The sequence below is a fragment of the Malania oleifera genome, chromosome 9 (genome assembly GCF_029873635.1).
Source record: "Malania oleifera isolate guangnan ecotype guangnan chromosome 9, ASM2987363v1, whole genome shotgun sequence".
NCBI classification, from domain to species: domain Eukaryota; kingdom Viridiplantae; phylum Streptophyta; class Magnoliopsida; order Santalales; family Ximeniaceae; genus Malania; species Malania oleifera.
In genome coordinates, this window is record NC_080425.1 from 96,271,515 (window position 1) to 96,294,863 (window position 23,349).

Below are 23,349 nucleotides of genomic sequence, written 5' to 3' on the forward strand. Positions count from 1 at the left end.
TTTATACTTTCTGTTGCGTAGGCTTCTGCTGTAAGTTCTGATGTATCCCTGGTACCCACGGGTCCAGGTGGATTGTGACCTGCAGTGTTGGGAAATGAGATGTGTGTGGTAATTATTTTATTATAAAATATATATATATATATATATATATATATATGTGGAAAATGAGCAGGTCGTGACATTTTGTAGCTTTAATCACACAGTTTGTGTCTTCAAACAACATCTTATAGCCTTTCTCCAACAACTGAGTAACACTTAAAAGATTTTGATTAATTTCAAGAACATATAAAAACGTCAAAAATTAATTTCAGACCTCTATGGCCTTCAATTGCTACTGTTCCTTTGCCTTTTACTGCAATGTGTGCTCCATTTCCAATTCTAACTTCAGAAATAGTAGTCTTGTCAATCTCTTTGAAGAGCTCTTGATCATAAGTCATGTGATTTGTACAACCACTATCTATAAGCCAACTTTCTAAGGAGCTGTTGGTGGCAAAGCATGATACCCCAAACAACTGCTCCTCTTGAGGTTGATCCTCAGCAGACTTGGCTTCTCCTTGTTGTTGTTGAGTCTTACATATCCTTTCCATGTGCCCTAACTGACCACACTTGGGACATCTTACATCTGGCCTCCACCAACGTACACTTATTCTATGGATGATTGGTTTTTTTGCAGTAGGAGTAAGGTAGAAAGACTTGAGTGTTGCTACTTTGGCTATTTTTGTTATTGCTTGCATAACCTCCAAGCTTGTTGTTTTTGTTATGTTTTTTTTTTTTTTTTTTTTTTTTTTGCCACCATTGTTATTCTGTGATTTGGCTTGAAAAGCACCCTCCACGAATCCTTCTTGCCTCATAAGCCTCCTTTGTTCTTGTGTCTGCAATGCATTCAACAATTCTGCCAAGGTAATGCTTGACACATCTTTTGAATTTCCAAAAATGAAATTTTAGCCTCAAACTTTTCAGGAATTGTGACTAGGACCTTTTGAACAATTTTAGAATCAAAAAAAGCAGTAACAAAGAGTCTTACCTTGTTGACAATGCCAAGAAGTCTGTCAAAATAGTCCTTGACTGTTTCTGATTCTTTCATCTTTTGCATCTCAAATTCTCGGATCAATTTAGCCCTTGCATCCCTTTGACCCTTTCATTTCCTTTATATTCTTGCTTCAAAAAATTCCAAATTTCCTTAACTATTTTCAATGTCATTATTTTGGTAAAAATGGTGGATGAGACTACTGCAAACAATGTTGCTCTTACTTTTGATTTTCTTTACTTCATCTCCTTTTGATTTTTTATTTGTGCAAGAGTTGGATTGTTTGGCAAGGCTAGAACCTCATATACTTGTTTAGCACCTTCCTATAGATCATTAGCATCAAGATAGGCTTCCATTCTAATAGCCCACATATGATAATTTGTTCCATCAAACACTAGAGGTATAATTGTAGTGAATGAATTTTCTGAATTCATTCTGAATAGGTTATGTTCGAGCTCTCTCAATCTCACAGGTCCCTCAAGACTATGGCTCTGATACCAATCTGTTGGAAATTTTAAAAAAAAAAAAATCAAAGACTAAGGACAATGAGAGAAGCTAATTTAGAAATTGCAGAAGGCTAAATTTTATTGAGTAATAAACTATCTATTTATACAGCATAATGAGAATTGAATTGTAGAAAAATTTGCTACTTGTTGAACATAACGTACAGTTAAGTGCCTAAAAATTAACATGAAATAATTATAATCCTAAAGAATAACAACAAATAAAACTTATTCAGCTCATAAAAAATAGCAAAAAATAAAACTTATCCATCTCCTAAAGAATAGCAACAAATAAAACCGATTCAACTCATAAAAAATAGCAACAAATAAAACTGATTCAGCTTCATGAGTCACACGAGTCAACAAAAGCCTTTAAAAAGCTATCTCTCTATGGAATATACAAAAGGAATTCTTCAGCTTTCCTTATCAATTGATCTTTCATTTATTAGTTTATTAATAGAACAGAACTGCAATACAAAAAAAAATTAAAAAAATAACTGTTAAAATAGAAAAATTTTGACAATTAAAAATATATCTATTTAAGTACCCAAATTAATTAAGTAGGACTAAAAGTGGAAGATCGTCTTCTCAAGGCTCTGCGAAACGTTAATCTAAATTCCTTTCGTGGATCGAAATGATATCAGCAGAAGGTAATGAGGTAATGAGCAGACTCGCAGGTAAAAGTGCTGGTTTGATCATCATATGCGTAGCTGTAAGCTGATGGGCAAAATGCCTTGAAAACTTTTGAGTACTTCGTCGGCTTGCACTTCTTGGGACTCCCATACTCGCCGGTGCAACAGTATTCCGGCGAGCCGTAAGCCGCGCATGCGCTCTTGCACCCCACCACCCTCCCCTGTCTTCTCACCTGCAAGTGATCCACCCTAAAATTTTCTTCCAATATATCTAATTTCTAAAAAGAAATCTAAAATTGTGCCTTGAACGCTCTAACCTTGAATTTGGGAACAAGCCAAACTTAATCTATATTGAATGTGAATTTATGCGCATAAATTTGTACAAAAAAGGTATACACAAATTAATCCTAAACTAACTCACAAATTAATAGCTTTTTTTTTTTCCATCATTATACATAGTGCAAAAGACATTAATCTCTCATCAACTTTGGCAAAAAAATAATGACCTCTTTAAAGTTTTAAAAATTTCAAGCACTTTTCTTGAGATTTCAAAATTTTCAAGTATCTTCCTTCAGATTTGTTAAAAAGAGACAAACCTTCCTTTATATCTTAGGACAAACTTTTTGAGAGAAAATCTATATCTTTTTGACAAACTTCAATAGAAGTTTGTGATATTTTTTAAGTCTCAAGTGAGATATCTATTTTTTAGTCAAACCTCAAAAATAGATGGGTTTCTTTTCACCTTATACATAATATATATATATATATATATATATATATATATATATAATAGTTGAGGAGATAATGCAAGTTGAGTAAATAATAAAAAATTACGAAGTTTTTTAAAATAGTAGAGGATGTCATGTACGTACTCCTTCCTTGTTTATTATTTGGTTTGCTCTTTTAAGATCTCCTTTAGAAAATGATTTATAATTAAACTAAAAAAATTATATGTTGAGGCCATCGATTCTAAGAGTATTCGTGTTAGGGTCGCAATCAAACTAAGTCAAACTTTAGCATATTCAAGTTTAACTCATTTAATAAACGAGCACTTAAAGTCAAGCTCAAACTGGACTCATTACTAAACAAGTTGAGTTCAACCTTATTAATCTTTGACTCATTCATTAATCATGTTTAAAATGAGTCTAAACAAGTCCAAACTAATTTTATTAAAAATGCAATTATATATCAATGAACTTTAAAATTAAATCTCAAATTGTTTATTAAAATATGAAATTAATATTTTAATTTATGTTTTATTATCTTGCGTCATTGAAAATTTTTAAAAAATATAAAAACTATATGAGTAATAATGATTAAAGAGAAAATACGTTTAATTATGTATGTAAGGTAATGTAAGTTTGAAATAAACTCTAAATCAAATATATAAATTAATGAATCTCCTAAAAACAAAATAGACAAGTCTACTTTTCATCCTTCATACTAAAATGTTAATAAATTTATTTCATTAATTAACTCCTAAACCTGTTAAATAATCTTATTGTTTGAGTTTTTCAAGTTATCGGTCAATTTAACGAGCCGATTCACAAATCTAATAATTTCAGTAGTGTCTAGTTTGAGTTTGATTTATTTAGTCTTTGAACTCAAAATTTATACCGAGATTAACTCATTTATCTTAACAAAAGAACTTAAACAAGCTACTATTAAGCCGAGGACCGTGCAACTTGACTTATTTGCAATCCTAATTATAGATAATATAAATTAAAAGAAATTTTAATTTCATTTTTTATTTTTACTTTAGCATAATTTTTTAAAAAAATAGTGCCTCATTTTTTTCAAGTTCTCAACAGCTGAAGCAGAAATTTTTTTAAAAAAAATGAAGTGAAATTTGTTTTTACAATTAAGTTTAGAAATTTAAATAAAAAATTATGTTATCTGCCGGGTTAAACCGAGGTCCGAAACAGAAACCAAGTACCTGCAAGGCTGTGGGACAGTGACGGTTCAGGTCCGAAATGCAGGACACCCTCGTGCACGACCCACCCGACCCGCCATAGGGGACTACCGACATCCGCATGTTGTAGCCGTCCACCAGGCTGACATCGTAGAAGTCCAGCGGGCTGCCGAGGGTGAACTCGGCCAGGGTCGCCGGCGGCACGCCACCTGCCCCTGCGCAGTGCAGCGAGCCGCCGCAGTCGCCGGTGGCGCAAGTCCCGTTGCGGCCGGAGGGATCGAAAGAGCAAAAACGGCGGCCCCAGAAGCGACCGGACCAACCGGCGGGAGCGGTGATGTTGACGGATTGGGCGGGTCTAAGACGGAGACCGCCGTTCATTAGGGTCGGTTTTCCGGCTCCGGGCAGAATCCCGGGCCATACGGTGTTCCTGCAATTGTTGTGCAGTGTAAAAACAGCTGCCCCGTGATCGGTAGCAGTAGCTAAGAAAGAGAGAGCAGTGATGAGAAGGTGAAGCGCAGGATTGCAGAGACCCATGAGAGAGAGAGAGAGAGATGAGAAGAGAATTATTTGATGATGGTTTTAAGTTTTTAGTTAACAGAAGAGAAGGAAGACGCGGGAATTTTCGATTCTAGACGGCCGATATGCCCGCCGTTTTATGTACCCAAACATAACTGAAAATGGACTTGGTCTCCACTTTGGGCCGCTCTTAGGCCCATTTTTCGGCCCCAAATAGTCTAGACTTGCTACTGAATATTTAGAACTCCTTTTTTTTTTTTTTTTTTTTTGTGAGCTTGCAATGGTGTTTGGGGTAATGGCTTTTGCTTAGTTATTGTATTTTTATCTGGAATTATAAAAATAAAAATTGAACCAAATTATTTGAAAATTTGTGGCCAGATAGTGTCCTATTAATTTGGTAAACCAAAAAAAAATGAATTGTTTAGTTAATTATCAACTATATTCTAAATTTTGATTGGTTCAATTAATGAAAATTTTGGCAAAATTGGCCGATTGCTCGGGCTTAAAAATCGTTTTATTAAGAGTAAAAGACATTGTTCGTCTCTGATATTTGACAAAAAAACATTGATCTTTCCTAAAGTTTTAAAATTTTCAAAAACCATCCCTAAGGTTTGGTAAAATGACACAAATCTCGTCTTCTAGTTTACAAAAAGATCAGTTTTTTTTTAAAATAGGTTTGTGTCTTTTTGGTCAATTTCAGGAGAAATTTGTCGCATTTTTTAAATATTAAGGGAGATCTATAACATTTTTAAAACAGTAAAAAAGGCCTCTATCATTTTTACCAAATCTCAGAAAAAAAATATTGTTTATTAATTTGAACAAATGTAAATAAGCTTTTCTCTAGAGCATGCCAGCAAGGAAAATGCGGCATTTGATATGTATATCAAATAAAGAATGACCATTTGTAATTTTTTCATTAATTGAATGAATCAAAACCAAATGCAACACATTAAAATTAAAAATTAAAAAAAAAATCACAACATGCGTACATGCTTTCAATGCAATGTGAAAAGGAGGAGGAAAAAAAAAAGGCTAGCTGTTCCGCAAGAACATTAAGGGAATCCTTTTAGGAGGTGAAACCAAAAGTGTAATGCCAAAAAAATAAAATTGTGAACTTCAATTAAAATCTCTGAGTCTTCTTTTCAACATGTCCATTGATTTCTTCTTAGCAGTCTGCTTTGTGTTCCTGTTGGAAAGACTCCCAAACAGCCCATCTGAGGAATCCTTGAACTTCTCGCATATGCAGGCCACCTTCTTATAATCCAAGGTGCTGTAGTTCTTCTGCCTTATCACAGGATTCATGAAATTCTCCGGCTGGCTGCTCGAAAGAAGGTTTATCAGTTGCCTTGCTTCGATCAAGCACCCTCTCAACCCACCTTCCCTGTATATCTCACTCAACCCAGTGCTGTGAAACTTCTCGTCTGCGAAATTCTCCAACATCTTTATATCATTGTTGATCCTCGAAACTGCATTTGCATTGAACCTCTTTACTCCATCGCTTAGAAAAGCCCCCACTATGGAATTCGAAATGTGGTCAAGAGCTCCGCTCCCTACCTTGTACAGAGCATCCAATGGCAAAATTTGCTGCGCCGTTGACATCAGCGTGTCCAGGTAGATTACTACCTCGTTCACGTAATCGTGTCCCAGATGGGGCGTCTCCTCCGATGTCCAACTAATGTTTTCCGAGAGCGCCATGAACTCATCCAATTTGTTGTTCACCAAGTTCAACAAAGCAAGGTAGGCTGCGTCCCTGGAAGTCTTCAGAACCACTTTTGCTGTTAAGCTGCCCTGAGGCCTTTCCACCGATCTCACCGAGATCCCGCACTGTTCGGCCGCGTGTTGCACGAAAAAATCGCAAGCTCTTTCGAGGAAAGCTGTGTTTGCAGCGATCTGCATCGCCTGGGACACCCCGGTGGTGCCGCTGTGGATCTTATGGAGGATGACCTCGTTCAAAACATCTATCAGCAGTCTGTCCAAGTACTTCTTTAAGAAATTGTAGAACTCAAGTTGCCCCCCGCCGGACAAGTAGTCCACTGATTCCTTGATGAAGGATGCCACGATGCGACAAGCATCGGGAACCATGGAGGAGAAGGGCGCGATGTAAGGGAAAGCAGGCATGATCTCCGAGGTTTGCAGGCGAAATGCAAGCACATTCATGTTGTAGTCTGTTTCTTTTTTCATCAGCATCTGCTCGTACGAGTCATTGGCAATGACACTGACAATTCTCTGCCTGCAGTCTTCTAACAGAAGCACATGGTATTTGTTTCTGCTGCTGTCCAGAGCCTCGAGCAGTGATCCCACTTGGTAACCATACGGTGTGAGAGTGACTCCAAGCAGGGTCACATAATCCTTGACTGCCAGCAAATGGGCTGCAGAATCTATATGGTGGGAGAACTGTTCCTCCAGCACTGAGATCATCTTTGAAACAGCGGTCTCCCACATCACATCGACTTGATTAGCCAACAATAACCCGCCAGCAACTCTCAACACTCGATCCTCGACTATGAAGTACCCTGCAATCTGAGCCAGAAAGCTTTGGTAGTAATCAAGAAAAGGCTGGGTTGAGGAGATCTCCAAGTCGGAATTTAGCTGCAGCAGCCTATTCTTGTAGTAGTAGTCGCGAAACTTCTCTTGGATCCCAAGGCAAGTGTGAATGTGATATGCGCGGTGAACAGGCGCTAGATCAAACTTCAGAACGGATTCTTCCTCAGTTTGTGTTGCAACATCTAGGGTGTATAGTACCGAATCCCCTCGACCCCCCAAGCGATTGGCTGCTAGTCCCCCTGTTTGTTTCTGATCATGATCAGCTGAGATCTCCCTCTGACGGGCTGCTGCAGCGTGCCCTATTGCGGTCTGTCCGATGCCCTTAGCCGAGCTCCTTATGTGAACAAGCCATTCATTAAAATCACTACATGCCCTCTTCTCAATATGCAGTTTTATTACTGGTATTCTGTTCTGTATCACCATCCTTAGCGCCTTCACTGGGACGCTATGCGAGCACTTCCCTTCAAGCACATCAACAATTTTCAAAGCATGGTAGAATCTGCCCTCAGAAATGTGATTGTTGCACTTCTTACAAAGCTCCAACACTTGCACACAGTTCTTTGACATCTTGATGGCTTCTGTCACATTCTTCTTGATCGAGTAGGACTCAAGAAGCTGATCGACCTTAAGCAAAGAAGCATTCCCAATCTCTTGCAGCCTAAAATTATCACTCGACAGCTCGCTTTTCAGCTCCTCAGCATCAACCAAGACGCCGCGAAGCTCATCGACTGCGAGGATGAATTCCTCATAATGGGTCTTGCACAGATCCTCAATTTCAACTTCTTTCTTCTTCACAACACTCTTGAGCTGTTGGAGGAGAGCTTCAGGCCGCCCCACTTCAAAAGCATGCCTCACGACTGGACCCAAATCCATCCCGTTCCCGATCGACGTAGCGAGGAACGAGTCCTCCCCAGCATCTCCATTTTCTGCCACACTTCTCCTCTTGGCGTGTCCGGGCATTGTTCTAATTTGATCAGGCCCGCCCTGCAAAATTATTAATAAGATGTAATAATTAGTACTGCAGTTTAAGACTAAATTGATTGGAAATGCCCACAACGAACAAAATCAAGCTCTGCAACATTATTAATTAATGAGATGTGCAATATAAGATTAAACTGGAATATCCAAGCATGACCAAATTAGTAGGATTATGACAATGAAATGCATATTATGAAAATCTTTTTCAAAATTCATTTGCTTATTATGTATGTATGGAGTACCATAATAAACAAAAATATTATACATCAAATATAAGGAATAAACCCAAATCCATGTTCAAATGGTTCATATATACAATCAAAAAATAAAAACCAATACAGAAGGGGGAGGGGCGGAGCCTATTCAAAAAGATCTGGAAAAGAATTTGTTCTGAAGAGAAATTTGTAAGTGTGATCTGTCGGCTTAAATTTTTCCCGAGGGAACAAATTAAAGAACCAAATGAACAAGAACACATTGACAAACATATAAGAATAACGCAACATGCAGACCAACCCTTCCCATTACCCTTTCCACCCTGCATAATTCAAAATTGAAAAATAAGACATGCATACACACACACACACACACACACACAGAGAGCAAACCTTAAACAGGAGCCCTTGAAGAGCAGAGCTTGGACTATAACTTACAGGAGGTGAATAGAGAAATGTATCGTTACTTTTTTTCTCGAGAAAACCAGCTAGAAAATTGTCTTTGGTTTTTATGTTTTCCACCCGTTCAGGGAGGGGATATCCGCTTCTAATGGGGGTTTGTTACGTTTTTTTATTTTCCGCTCCTCATTAGTCTCAGTGTGGAGAAATTTTTGCATGCACAATCCAAATTCCAATCCACTAATACCTGGTAGGTCTCATCTGATCCAATGTACTCGTCATATGCATGTATGGATTGGGGTTAGAGTTCCCAGTGTAGGTAGCTCTCCATTACAATCCATATCCATTAATTCACCCACACCCATCATAAACAAAAGGGTTAGGATCCACCCAAATAATTATATGGGTACTCATCATCCCATTTCAATTTCTAATCTTATTAATTAAAATAGTAATTTATTTATTTTATCACATTTGAAATTATATTACGAATAAGTACCTAGTATTATAATTTGAATCTCTATATGCACGTAATAATAGATTTTTTTTTTTTTTTTTTTTTAAAAAAGGACGGCACCTCCTTTCTTTATCAGAAAACCCCTCACTTATGGCGGAGGAATACATGAGTAAAACAAGCTACAAACAAATAAAACCGAAACGTAACAAAACGACACATTAGACTCTTAAATTAGGAAAACTTTCAAGGCGTATCATGCCTCTAACTAGACGGGGTAAGGAAATAAACTCCAGATTTCTCATAGTGGTGTCTTCCTCTCCCTAATGAGCCAATAAGTCCGCAACCTTATTTCCTTCTCTAAATTTGTGAGCAATGGTGAAATTAATCATGAAAAGAGCCTCAAAAAGCTCTTCCCAAAAATCCCACAAATACCATACCATGCACCTCCAAGAACAAACCCAATCGACAACTACCTTAGAATCACATTCAATCTCCACATTCATAATTAAGTACATAATTTTATTTAATTTATTTTTAAAACTAATTAATATGCATGCATGTTCATATTTGTAATTATATAGGTATGTAATTGTAGTATTGACTACACCTACAAAACTACATAATTAACGCAATAATTTGGAGGCTTACGTACCTAACTTTGAAAATGTGGACAATTCAATTCGAATATCTACATAATTACGCAATTATACATATATATAATTAGCTTGGTTCAATTATCCAAACCACCGAACATGCTTGCATGTACGTATGTATTTACATAATTGGTTTGATTTAAGTAACATATCATTTGAAATTAAACTACATACATAATTGCATAATTAGCATTATTATTTGCAAATTTATGTATATAAGTTTGTAATTATGAACAAATCGGTTTGGATATGTACGTAATTGATTGTGCAATTATATATGTACGTAATTGGTTTGGTTTAGTGTTCTAAACTAATTAATATACATGCATATTCATAATTACGCAATTGGTTAGTTTAAGTATGTTCGTAATTATATAAATATAGTATTTGTTACGCCTATCATTTAAAATTAAATAGCACAATTGCGTAATTAATATTATAATTCAAAAATATAAGAAGATAATTTCATAAATATGGACAATCAAGTTCGTATATATATGTAATTGCACAATTATGTATGTGCATAATTAACTTGGTTTCTTATTCCAAGCGAATTAATATACATCCGTGAACATGCGTAAGTATGTAATTGGTTTGGTTTAAATATGCCTGCAATTATATAAATATGTAATTATAGCATTGATTACATATATCTTTTGAAATTAAAATTTATCATTGCCTAACAAATTCTATAATTCGAACATTTATGTACATAATTTTGTAATTATTGATAGTTTGATTTGAATATGTAAGTAATTGCGTAATTATTTATATTTATGTACATAATTGTTTAGGAAAATCCTCTTTACATACACACAGAACTCATCATCACTTGATGCCCATTACCTTGTTTGAATTCATTGAATTTGATTGATGAAAATGTTCTTTCGAATTAATGTTTTATGAGAACATTGGAAAGTTTGCCGCTGGGATTGGGATTCGTTTAAAGGTTAACTGGTAATTTCTGGCTTCACTCTGATTTTACATGGAAAGATGATTGGGAAAGAAGAAGAATGTTTTATGATCTCGCCTATAGGCTTCAAGACTTTTGGTTTGGCTTTAGTTTTGCATCTGCAATTCCCACAACTCTCTTTCTTTTTTTTTATCGTTTCCTGGAAGAGCTTCAACGGGCTCAAGTAGAAGTTGCTTCCACACTAAACTGAACTGATTTTATGAATGTTTTTTCACCATTCTAATTGGTGGTTAGCTATGCACAGGCAGAATGTGCATATACATTCCCTTATGCAAAACCCCCAAAGTAGTATCATATTGAACACCATACACTTCTAGGTTTAAGCTCCCCTCCACCTCACCCCCACCAAAAAAATTTAAAACATAGGGGGGAGGGGTGGAGGAAGAAAAAATATATGTCACCTGGATTTTACAACAAGTGTGCTTTACTTTGTTAAAATAAAATTTAAAAAAAGAAAAAGAAAAAGACAGGGTTATGCATCTCTTGGGGAGAAAGGAGCAATTTAACAACAAATATATTGCTGCAATAAATTTTAACATGCCAAAAGAAGAAGCAAAAGAAAATTAAGGACATTGCTCAAACAGACTCGACTAATAAGCTAATCTCATTACAATCTTATTATTATCAGCATCAGCAATCATATCATAGAAACTAAAAGCACCCCAAGAGTTCTCCACACCCTTTTATTTGCGAAGGTCTTCCCAGCTCAGCTCTTATCAAGCTCAAGTCTTACCCCTGAATTTCACCTGCACCAATGAAAAATACAGATATAATTAAACAAACAAACAGATACCAACCATCAATCTGCACGTACAGGAAAGGGGATCCCATGAATTTAAGCCAATGAAAAAGAAACAGGATAAGGGTAGAATAGAGTACATGGCTCAAAGTTTGCCGTGCACTTCTCAGGAAGCTGTATAGCCATGTTCCTGTCAACCCCAGATATGGGTGGGCCATTGACAAGCACACACAAGCAAGGCTGCCCAAGGTTCTTCACAGCGTTGCAGCACGCCTCGCTTGGGGGGATGGGGCTAAATGGGGCAACCGCTGCCCGGCAAGGTATCAGCTGCACAAGAGCAGAGAAGAAAGTGCTGGCACAGGTATGGCTCATGCCATGTTCTACCAGCCCTGCCATCACCAGCATGCACATTAGTGGAAGAGCGTTACTAGTGCCGAAGAGCTTCATGTTGAACAGAGGTTTTTGATTCCTTCTTGGTCTGTAAAGGATCTCTAACTTACAGGGAATGGTGGGAGTTCTCAGAGTTGTTCTTGTGGCTATATAGGAAGTGGTGGGCTCATGCCATGCATTGTGCACCCCTGTCCTAACCCAAGTTCACACCCCTCGCACCATGCTTGTACAACATAAGCAGTTTGATCTGATTTCGGTCAAGAAATTGTGGTGAGAATACAATTGGTGTGCTTGTGAGGCAGTTTCATGATCCCAAGTTCAGTGTTTTTAAACTTTTTTGGAGGGATAGATTTGATGACTGTGATGATGAAACAGCAACTTGTGAAAGGGAGGATTTGGGTGAAGTTTTTTGCTTACTTTGATATTGTTATCCTATAAAAGCAAAGACGAGAAGACTATTTCATGCCAGTCATCTACTTAGAAAAGACAAGAACAATCAAACATCAATTGTTAATTAAAAGGTGACACCAAATTGATCCATTATAAAAACCAATGTTTTAAAAGGTGAAGGCATAAGGCGAGAAGTTTTAACCCTCAAAAGGCGAGGCGTAAGCCTTAAGGCGTTGGGGCATAAGCCTTTTGAGAATTTATTTTTTAAGATAAAAATTTGTTAAATAAATTATATACATTTAAACTGAAGTTAAGAAAATCACAAATATAATGTAAAAAAGAAAAAGTAGATGAACTTCACAAAATACTTGTTGGCCATTCAAAAATTGCTAACTTGAATACATGACATAAATCATGACAAGAGATGGCTATACCATTACAAAGTTCAAACTATTTTCATGACGTAAGATACAAGTCCAATTATTTTGGAACGGTTGAGGTTCAAAAGTTTTAGAAATAAACTCATATTATGACATTCCTTATGTACAAACATGTAGTTTAAATTTTCTAACCAATTTTAACTTGAGCCACGATTGAGCCTTTTAAAACACTGATAACAGAGCCATTTTTAATGAGAATGGATTTAACACAACAAAATTGGGGGTGCTTTTCCATTTGAGAACACCAAAATTGGTCATTATCAAAACATCACAAAATCATGACATTTGATATGGCATCTGGAAGGAAAGAGGAAAAAGTGGCAAAATAATGAATAATAACATGAAGCAGTTCTCAATGAACATTCGCTAAGGAACAAACCATCAAATCTCTACTAGAAATTTTGAAGTTCCATAAAAATTTCAATGTGTATGATTACAACTTATCCAAACATATTGTCACATTTTATGTTCAGAAACAACCAAGAACGATCAAATTAGAAATACGTAGGGGCTTAAATATGTTCCAGATGGTATTTCTGGCTGACAAAAATAATATGCTATTTTTTCAGCCTTGAGCAAGGGAATTTGTGTCATTGAACACCCTCAATATGCTGCTCGCTTCATTAGAGAAACAATGGAGGATTTCTGTTTACCAGTTATCAAGTATTCCCTTTACTTCCTTTGAGATTGATAACCGCAAGCTCTTGTTCAACATAGTCTCCCGTACAAATAGGCGGATACTTGTAAGCATGTGGAAACTCAGAAAAATGGCCTAAAGGCTTTAGCACAGCATCGGATGCTATGTGGGCAAAACACTGAAAACAGAAAACCAAGTAGTTACGATTAAGGACAGGATTCTATGCAAGACAAACTTCAAAAGTTCAAATGTTTCCAAGATACGAAGTTCATGCGAGGGAAATTATGACAAACAGTATGGTTGGCTTAACTCACAGTTGAGGATACTCTCCATAGACTGCGATTTTGTTGACATGCCGAATTAATTGCATCAATTGTCCTATTAGTAACAACAACTTCATGCATGCCAGCCATGCAATCCCCTGCAGTCAACCATTCTATCTGCAGGCAAAAGCCAAGTAAAGGATTCATGCAGCCAACTCTAAATAGTTGGAATGAATGCTTTGGTGTAGTTGCAGTTTGTATAAAAGCCGGGTAAGGAGGAAAAGAAAAAACTACTAAATTTTGAAATGCATGTATAAGGCAAGCCAGCATATAAATGAAGTGATCTAATTTCCATCAGCGAAATTCAATGTGTATTGATGAAAACAAAGCTTGTTGTGAAAAAACAAAATGAAAGAAATTGAATGCTAAAAAATTGCATACATTATTACAACTGCTAACTGCCTAATGAATACATGTCGCGCAGTGACTACTTTCCTTTTAATAACAGAAGATATAGCTGTAAATCAGCCAACTACGCAGAGGACCAAGTGCCCCCACCCATGGCACCAGTAAATGAAAATTACACGCCCTAGGGTAGCCCCAAGGAGTCATTTGCATCCAGTAAGGTTTGAACCAAGCACCTATGCTTCTCGAGGCACTCGCCTCTCCCCACCACTGAGATGCCACCTATGGGAAGATATGCAATCTCTACTTCTTTCACTGTAAATTATAACACAACTTTTCAATTCATTTCATTCTGCAGTTAGCAACAAGCAGGAATTGATTTTCATATCATCAGCTCCAGGCAGTATATTTGGTTTCTTTACAGAGACTAAGGTTACATTTGGATCATGAAATGTCTATTCCTAGGAATAGGACAATCATAACATTAAAATATAATAATTTTAAAAAAAAGTATTATCATCCTAAGTAAATGACAATGCAAAATTTTCTATGAATCTGTAACATGGTATGGATAAGGTCCTAAATTTCACCCATGGGAATGTCTATTACTACCCGATTCTATGCTGATAACACAAGCTTTTGGATGACTCTTTTTCTAAATCATCACATCCCTATACAACTCCTATTACATTCACATCTTACTCCGCTCTTCCTAGGAATAGACATTCTGCTGACAAGCAAACACAACCCAAGTAATTGAGAAACTCTCAAGGCCAATTCAAGAATAAGAGAGTATCTGCCACTGGATAGAACAATGACAACATGCAAATGACAAAGTGGTGAGATTCATATAATCTCTCTGATAAGTTGGAACCTAGGGGCTGAAAGCATGTTCTATCAACTTGTCTAGCCACAAAAGACACGCATATTCAGTTTCTTTGCAATTTGTATATCAATCTCACTTTTTAACTTGTTTCTTATGAAGCTGACAGATTCGTGCTATCAACCATCAACTGCTCATGGGCTGCGTAACAAGCGGTATAAACATCAACCCAAATATTGCCTTACCTGCTTTCCCGTCTGAATGAGAAGGCATCCTATTGGAACCTTCACTTCTACTTTTTGCCCATTTCTTAGCCAAATATTTAGACCAGGGAATCTACTTCTACCATGAATTGTCAGAAAGTTAAGGTCATAGTGATATCCTGCAAACACAGTTCCCTCCTGGCCATGTCGTTCAAGGTCACTGCCTGTTGGAGCAAGCAGATGTGGTCCCTGGTATTTGAAAAGAAGGGCAACAGTCAAAAGAGTGCACAAATCTGAATAGAAATTTGTTTAATAATATAGGTCATGCATTAACTATGACAAATGAAAGCCAAAGATCAATACCCATGATTGATATAAGATCACATCCAGCATGCTAAATATTTCTTACAAAATTGCTACCAAGGTACTTCATCATGTTATCAGATTAACACGTCAAAACAATACTATGAAAACAGACCAAACACATCAAAAAAACATCGAGGCATTCATGGGTCTAAAAATTCCAGTATTTCTCAAACAATTGTTCAGATACAGATACATAAATCCAGATCAATTTTGTTATCCTTTTTTTCCCTTTTTTTTTTCCCCTTTAGCAGCCATATAATAAAGTATAGAAGCATTAGTCCAATGAAAAGCCCAACTGAGAGTAACCAATTAGGCATTATCATATACTTAATACTCTAACACACTCAAACAATTGCATCTCATATAATGATATACCCAATATATTTTCTAAGTCAAAAAGATCAGAATGAAGTTGCTCATATTCAAAAGATTATCCGCTAAAGTCCATAAAAGTGAAAGGTTTCACTATTTTGGGGCTTTTCTATATACCTGAAACTACCCTAAAAATATGAAGAAGGCAAGTGTTTTCACACATGCTGCAAATGATGTGACTCCAAACCTTTTAGGTTCCCATAATCTGCTTTCAAGCACTGCCCATTCTCAACCGTCACATCACTACTGAAGGATGCCTGTTTTCATGTATGCTCTCTAAACAAATAAACGTTATGTTGTTTTATTATTGTGTTCAGCCACCATTTAAATGCTCATGTGTTCTTGCTCATTTCCATTGCCATCACTACATCACCTCCAATTCCCTCTCCACTCTCCATCCTCATCACTCTCTCAACTACCTTCCTTTCTGTCTCCATGGTTGTTCTCCCTGACCTCTGCCCACTCTGTGCATCACTGTCTCTGACTTCTCCTCTAATTTCCCATTTGTGACTGCACTCTCCATCCTCATCATTCTCTCAACTACCTTCCTTTCTGTCTCCATGGTCGTTCTCCCTGATCTCTGCCCACTCTGTGCATCACTGTCTCTGACTTCTCCTCTAATTTCCCATTTGCGACTGCAGCTTGCTGATTTTGGAGCACTGTTGAGCAGATTTATCAATTCTTCAAGTGTATAAGAGTCTTTTTTGATTTTGAAGAATCATAATACCGATTCAACAATGCTTCAAATATTTTTTGCATTTAAAAATCCACTGCCCTTGCATTTTTAACTTCATGAATCGTCCTTGCACCTTCTAAATTCATCCTTTGTTCCGATTTATACTATAGAAACCTTGAATGCTCCTCCCCTGATATAGTGTACACAGTTCACACAAACAAGTGACTAACGAAGGAACCATACTTTTGGGATTTGGAAACTCCATCCCAACATTCACAAACTCAGACCAATGATCATAAGATTAATTGCTGCAACAATCAGAACAACCAGGAACAACCACGAACAAGGTGACCCACCATGAACAAGTCACAAATAAATCAGTACAAGGCTGCCACAGCACCAAGAAACTCAGAAACAGCCCCAAGAAAGCAACACACAGCATTGGAACAACTAGAGAGGTGAACCACTGAAACTAACATGAACAAATCACCCACAAACTTAAATAGCACTGCCACGGCCTCAGAAAAACAGCTTTTGAGCACTGCCACTCCTCCAAGAAAGTCACCAATGACTGTTACTAACACTGAACAACAACTAACGAATTACCATGAGTACATGGTCACAACAAAGATTGGATCTTTAAGCAAAACACATGCCCAACAGCTTGATATTTTGGTATATGGAAGGAATTAGAACATTGAATCAACACACACAGCAAATCCCACTGTCAGAGACCCTATAAACTCAATACCATGAGTGCATGGTCACAACAAAGATTGAATCTTTAAGCAAGACACATGCCCAACAGCTTGATATTTTGGTATATGGAAGGAATTAGAACATTGAATCCAAAAACACAGCAAATCCCACTGTTATAGACCCTATAAACTCAAAAACCATTGATAAACAGCTTCTGGAAGCATCAAACAACCATTCCTTGGGTGCCGCACATGCACAATTAAAAAAGTGAAATCTTTGGACAAAAAACATCACGAAAAACTCCAATAACATGTTGAGAGAGGAATTGGATCACTGCTGGATGATTCAGGTCAAAACCATGTCTGAAAATAGCTTCATGCACTGGCACATGGGGTCAGCCCTGGCAACCTTTGACCAGTGCATGAGGGCACGTGGGACACTGCCTGGAGATGGGATTTCAGTGAGGGGCAGATCAGAAGTTTCTGTCGGTGACTATGGTGTTGTTTTTGCAAAATCTATGATAGATTTGATGTTCTCGAACTGGCAGTGTTGCCCAGAAAATTCCAGTGACTGATCTGACTCTTGGCTGCTGCTGGCTGTTTTCTAGGGCTATATTATTGCTGTAAATTCTTCTATGATGATAGACATGCAGCGGATTTTGGGTTTTAGGCCTCAGTTTTGATGGTGGTGGTAACAATTAGGGTTTAGGTTTCAGAATCATGCTCTGATACTATGTTGAATAATTGGGTAAAATGGAAGACCTGAACTCAATGATAGGTCTCTCCCTCTATTTATAATATACATCAAGTATAATAGAAATGACCATAATACCCTTACTAATTCACACGTATTACTATTTACTAATAAAACTCTAACGCATAATAATAACGGTAAATGACTAAGTAACCATTAACAGTTAGTATTGCACTTGGACAACTATGAATTGGTTTTGGGAATTCACTGATTGCTACACTAGGGAATGCTTGCTGGAAATGTAGGAAATTACAGATGAAATTTGTAATTGAGGATAGTGTGGCAATGGAAGTAAAAGAAATAATTGATGGGAAAGCAAATGAATAGGTAACTGACAGTATCCTCTACAGTATAAGAAAGAGAAATGCTGTTGAAATCTCTAAACAATCTATAATTTCATCAGCAAATGACAAGGGAATCCTAGCGAGATTGAATACTACAACAAAACAACAACAACAATACCAAGCCTTAAGTCCCACTAGGTGGGTTGGCTATATGAATCTTTTTCCGCCAATTTATGTGATCACGGAAAGATTGAATACTGAGTTACAGATTTATAACTTATCACTTAAATAACCAGAGTGTTTGCCACCTCATAGAGATTATAATCACAAAATTCAACTCTATTAGGGAGCTCAAGTGCTCAACTAGGAAACATTAGATCACAAGGGTATGCAATTTATTTCTCATTTTTAATGTTGTATCAGCATTTGCCTTTCAAACTCAAATTACCGGTTGGCAACACCTCAGAATAGATGATCAATCACATTCTGTGCACCACCAGACATCTCCCCCCCCCCCCCCTCCCAAAAAAAATAAGGGAACCGATGTATGCACATTTATCTAATCTTATGGAATACTTTTCTCCATGTTGTAATGGCTGTGAAAGTAGAAAGAAAAAACAAATGTGATCACACTAATTTGACAGTGTTCCAATTTGTGTTACCACTTCAGGGTTACCAAAGAGAAAAGAGCACAGGGGTGCGTGAGAACTTTGCAGAGGGTGAAAATATGCAAAAGAGAGAAAATAAGAAGAAAAGTTCAAAACATGGAACTCAAATTACAAGGCCTTGAAAAATGCAAACTTAATTTGTTGTCCTTCACCAATAGAAACTTAGGAAAAAGAAAGGGCACATAACATAACCAACTAAAATAAAATACAATATAAATGCCCCTTAAAAAACTACAAGCAAAAATATAAAATAAAAGTTCAATACAAAAGATAATATTTTTTTAAAAAATGTGTACCACTATTTTGGAATTTTAATTTTTAATTATTAAAAATTTCACATGCAACGTATATATATATATATATATATATATATATATATATTCCAGCCAAGTGCTCCAACCCTACAGCACTCTTGATTGACAGTAAAGTGAAGTTTCCACAAGGGCTTCATGTACAATAGGCACACTATGAAAACACGTAAATTGTTGTTTTATCCTGTCTTTCTTTTATTTTCTTTTCAATTTGTTGTGTAAGTGTGCATAACCCTAGGGAGTTCATAATCAACATTTTCTTTCTTTCTTTCTTTTCATTTCCCGCATGTCATAAATGTTTGTGCATAAAAATGGTTTCCAGGCAGACAAGGAAACATAAGCAATAAAAAATTAAAATGCAAGAAATTCAGCACCTGCTTCATAAGAGATGTGAAGGCATCCTTGGGCAAGCCAAACCCAATTGCTGCCATGTCAGCCACAGCCTGACAGGAAAAAAATTAAAAAATAAATACAAAAAAAAAGAAAATGAAATTTATGCTTTAGCTACAAGATATGCACAAAAAGTAGAGAAGGAGAATGATATGGCTCGCCTCAATTGCAGATATCATTTTGTATCCCCAAGAGTTCATTGTATCTTTCCATTCCGGAAATCCCTCCGGAACAACAGGCTCAGAATTTAGTTCCTGCAGGAAGATGGTAGTTAATGGTAATTTGATAAAAACTAAACCATCCAACGCATGGAGGAGAAAAGGAAGATATGGTACCTGAAAACGGGTCTCTGATGGTCGAGGACCCACTCTCCACATGTATCGCCACTTAGGATCTGGTCCTATGGGGATGGATGGTTGAAACTCCTTCGGCATTGCTCGTAGTTTTCCCTGCATTTCTTCATCAACCAGACTGCGTGGAACTTCAACTCCTTCAGGTGTTACCCCAACCTGTCACCCCATTTCCGCCAGAAACTCTATTAGTAATACTTTTTTTTCTAATGAAAAAGGCAATTTTATATTACATGTGCCACCAGACAACATTGAAATTTCATCATCAGCTCATTCACTCCTTTCTCTTTCCTAACATTCGTACAGAGTCTAAGCCCTTAGGTCGTTGCTACAGCAGCTGAAAATAGGAAAAGACCGGGCTAGGCAATCAATTACAAACAAGCCATTGATGAATTTGGCAGATATTCTTTCAAGATTTGAATTAGCAACAATAAGAACTGTAGGTCATCATTGGAGCATCCTTTCCTTGGTATTTATTTCATCAGTTTTCAGAATTCTTCCTTTTGGCCCAATAATCAAGCGTATTGATCCAAATAAAATATGACAAATCAAAGCACCATCAAGTGTATTGATCCTTTGTTGCTACTACAGTTGAATTGAACTGAGGCATCGAGCAATCCAAAACCCAAGTTATGATCCTAACTCCTCAGCTAAATCAAACTGAGGCAAGGCAAACAATAGTTCATAACAACTACAAATTTCAACTAAATTTATATCTACACTGACTCAAAACAACTGAAGTAAAACCCTAATCCACTTCAATTCATCATTATACAAGTTTAGTACTCAATCATAGACAAACAACTCTCTTAACCAACTACAATTAAATTGAACCAAGGCAAGCCAGACCCAAGTTATGATCATAGGTCGTCAGACAAATTGAACTGAGGCAACCTAAATCTGAGTTCATAAAGAACAACGATCTAACTAAATCCGCACGTGCATTGCTCCAAATCATCAAGCAATACCCTAATCCCACTTCACTTCAATACGGTACAAGTTCAGTTATCAATTACGTACAAGAAAAGAAAAAAACATTCCTAACCAAAATTAAATAAGATAATCATTATGATGCAAATTAGAAACTTCAAAAACTAATTAAAAAGGAAAAGGAGTCCTACTCTCCTCTTCTTCTCCCTTTATTAATCTTTTGTTTACCAATAAAAAATTGCAGAAGATAAAAGATGCAAGTTTATATCTTTTCGCGAATGGAATTTCACATTCTATTAAAAAGAAAAAAAAAATCATTTTGTTGAGTTTGTGGGGAAGCAAACGAAGATACCTGGTAGTGAAGGTGGGGACGCTCTTGAAGGCGCTTGAAGTCATCGGGACGCTGGAAATACTTCTCCATCATATCGATGAAGCGATCGTTGTCTTCGGCGGAACATCTCGGATCCTTGACGAGAAGGGCTCCGGTCTCCCTCAGGCTCCGGCTCACCTCTTCGCAGAGACTTCTCAGTTTCGGGTCGAGGCTTGAATGCTCATCCGACGAAGCAACGAAGTCCAGGTAAGGGGCCAGATCTATCACCGGAAGCTCCATGAGACTGATGAGAGAAGAGAGGCGACAGATGGTATCTCCTCTCCTCTCCTCTTCTCTTGTCCTCTGTTTCTCTCTATAAAATAAAAGCGCGAAGGGAAGAATGAAAAGCGAATTGAATTTTGTCCCTACTGAGAGCCGAAGGTTTTAAAAAAAAAAAATGAAGACCCCCCGCTCCCCGTCCCCAGTAGAAGAAAGGACTCCATCGTACTTTATTCGTTCCCTTGCCGTCAAGCTTTCGTTCCCTTATATTCTCCAAGATCCATTAAATAAATGAAGACATTTTTGTAACTCGGAAAAATATTGGGCAGTATAATTGAGAGCACGGATTCAGACTTCAAATTTAAATTTATATAATTTTAAACTAATATAATATAAAATTATATTAATTTTTTATTAAATAAATATAAATTTAAATTTAAAGTCTGAAATTTATGTTATCACGTACATAGTAAAAGTGTGATCAATTTAGCATTGAGAATTTTATTTTTTAAAAAAATTAGTTTGTTCCTTTTCTTGTACTTTTTCTTGACATCAAAATATTATTAAAAGTAAAATTTGTATTAATACCATTAAAAATAAGAAAAAAACAAATGTAAGAACCCTGAGAATTTTGGATTAAATAAATGGAAAAAAGGGGAAGGAATTTGAAAAGGTGGAAATAGCGAGCTCATCAACGAGGCTCCTTCTCTCGTCAACGAAGTCCCTTCTACAACTTAGTGATGAAATTCAGAGGTTCGCTGACGAGTGAATACTGAGAGATTTTGGGAATTCTGCAATTTTAGGCTCGTCGACGAGGTCATGTCGTCGTCGACGAACTCCCTTCTTCTGCTCGTCGACGAACGCTCCACTTCGTCGACGAGGCTAGCCAAATCAAAGGTCTATAAGTTGAACTTTCAATTGCTTAATGGTTAAGAAACATAAAAATCCTCTCTCTCTCTCTCTCTCTCACTCAAACCACTCTCTCTCTCTCTCTCTATATAACTCGAACCACTCTCTATCTCTAAGGTTTCGAACTGTCTATTACCTGAATCAACGATCTGACATTACTACGTGGATTAGAAGGAGAATCTCTACGTTTATAACTAATCATGTCTTCATTTTGAGGATTTCGGATTTTGTTCCAAAATCGAGGTAAAGGTCTGATTTCGTTTTTTGTTCGGTAGATCTATAGTGATTGGGATTATATTAAAGTATTATTCTTTGATTTTTTGGTTTTGGGGATCCCATGTCGTTGTTTCAAACCGATTAAGTTTGTGTTTTGATTTCCGGGATAAGGTAAGGGGTTTTTGTTTATATCAGTTATTTGTGAAATCTGAATCGGTAAAACAATGTTTACGATTATACGAATGTTTTGATTACTTATTTGGGAAAATCTATCGGGTGAAATGATGAAATTTTTGGGTTACAATTTTTGGAAAATTGGGGGTTTCGGGTATCATCTCTGTTTTTGTTGAAAAATTATACATATAGATTGTAATATAGAGATGACCGTACATTTGATTACGTTAAACTGTATTTTTTTTTAATATCTAATGTGAGATTATTTATTTACCCAAATAAGTGTGGAATGAACTGTTGTATTGAATGATGTGTTTTGTGAAAAAGTGTGTCGGTTAACTATTGTAGGCTGTGAGTTATTGAAATGAGTTATAGGAACGAGAGTTCCAAAATGTTCCAGGTTTTGTGAAAATGCCGAGTCGGAATAAAACTGAAGGCCTAGGGCAATCAAAGCATGTTAGTTAACTACCGAAGGCTGAGATATGAGGCGTGCCGAATTTGAGTTGAGAATTGGACTGGGAAGATTGAGAAATTCTAGATGTCCTAAACTGCACTGAAAAGAAGAA

At 36.7% G+C, this 23,349-nt stretch overlaps 4 protein-coding genes across 5 annotated transcripts; all 4 read right to left on the reverse strand.

The window, feature by feature from the left end:
* Window positions 1-1,849: 1,849 nt before the first annotated feature.
* Window positions 1,850-4,630, reverse strand: LOC131165070 (pathogenesis-related thaumatin-like protein 3.5). Its single transcript, XM_058122733.1, has 2 exons — window positions 4,099-4,630; window positions 1,850-2,395 (listed from the first exon to the last, which is right to left on the reverse strand). The coding sequence occupies exons 1-2, from the start codon at window positions 4,606-4,608 to the stop codon at window positions 2,171-2,173; spliced, it is 735 nt and encodes a 244-aa protein (XP_057978716.1). The 5' UTR covers window positions 4,609-4,630; the 3' UTR covers window positions 1,850-2,170.
* Window positions 4,631-5,642: 1,012 nt separating this feature from the next.
* On the reverse strand, window positions 5,643-8,780 carry LOC131165068 (exocyst complex component SEC15A-like). Its single transcript, XM_058122730.1, has 2 exons — window positions 8,718-8,780; window positions 5,643-8,118 (listed from the first exon to the last, which is right to left on the reverse strand). Exon 2 carries the CDS (start codon window positions 8,092-8,094, stop codon window positions 5,707-5,709), a length of 2,388 nt encoding a protein of 795 aa, XP_057978713.1. The 5' UTR covers window positions 8,095-8,118; window positions 8,718-8,780; the 3' UTR covers window positions 5,643-5,706.
* A 2,487-nt stretch (window positions 8,781-11,267) lies between these two features.
* LOC131165071 (protein LIM1) lies at window positions 11,268-12,202 on the reverse strand. Its single transcript, XM_058122734.1, has 2 exons — window positions 11,686-12,202; window positions 11,268-11,552 (listed from the first exon to the last, which is right to left on the reverse strand). Exons 1-2 carry the CDS (start codon window positions 11,990-11,992, stop codon window positions 11,536-11,538), a joined length of 324 nt encoding a protein of 107 aa, XP_057978717.1. The 5' UTR covers window positions 11,993-12,202; the 3' UTR covers window positions 11,268-11,535.
* LOC131165069 (uncharacterized) lies at window positions 11,421-21,785 on the reverse strand. Of its 2 annotated transcripts, XM_058122732.1 has the most exons (8): window positions 21,248-21,721; window positions 19,951-20,124; window positions 19,777-19,869; window positions 19,600-19,668; window positions 15,139-15,345; window positions 13,717-13,842; window positions 13,419-13,580; window positions 11,421-11,552 (listed from the first exon to the last, which is right to left on the reverse strand). In XM_058122732.1, exons 1-7 carry the CDS (start codon window positions 21,503-21,505, stop codon window positions 13,425-13,427), a joined length of 1,083 nt encoding a protein of 360 aa, XP_057978715.1. In that variant the 5' UTR covers window positions 21,506-21,721; the 3' UTR covers window positions 11,421-11,552; window positions 13,419-13,424. The 2 variants fall into 2 exon arrangements, with proteins under 2 accessions (XP_057978715.1, XP_057978714.1); XM_058122731.1 differs by lacking the exon at window positions 11,421-11,552 and having other exon boundaries at window positions 13,154-13,580; window positions 21,248-21,785.
* Window positions 21,786-23,349: the final 1,564 nt, after the last annotated feature.

What these genes read in the sequence shown, in the direction of transcription:
- LOC131165070 (XM_058122733.1), bottom strand. Translation starts at nt 4,608, where the DNA reads ATGGGTCTCTGCAATCCTGCGCTTCACCTTCTCATCACTGCTCTCTCT. An exon ending in ACTGTCCCACAGCCTTGCAG is followed by an intron (nt 2,396 to 4,098) that starts GTACTTGGTTTC and finishes GATCACTTGCAG; the next exon opens with GTGAGAAGACAGGGGAGGGT.
- LOC131165068 (XM_058122730.1), bottom strand. Translation starts at nt 8,094, where the DNA reads ATGCCCGGACACGCCAAGAGGAGAAGTGTGGCAGAAAATGGAGATGCT.
- LOC131165071 (XM_058122734.1), bottom strand. Translation starts at nt 11,992, where the DNA reads ATGAAGCTCTTCGGCACTAGTAACGCTCTTCCACTAATGTGCATGCTG.
- LOC131165069 (XM_058122732.1), bottom strand. Translation starts at nt 21,505, where the DNA reads ATGGAGCTTCCGGTGATAGATCTGGCCCCTTACCTGGACTTCGTTGCT. An exon ending in GTCCCCACCTTCACTACCAG is followed by an intron (nt 20,125 to 21,247) that starts GTATCTTCGTTT and finishes ATGGGGTGACAG; the next exon opens with GTTGGGGTAACACCTGAAGG. An exon ending in TCATTCAGACGGGAAAGCAG is followed by an intron (nt 13,843 to 15,138) that starts GTAAGGCAATAT and finishes TTTTGCCTGCAG; the next exon opens with ATAGAATGGTTGACTGCAGG.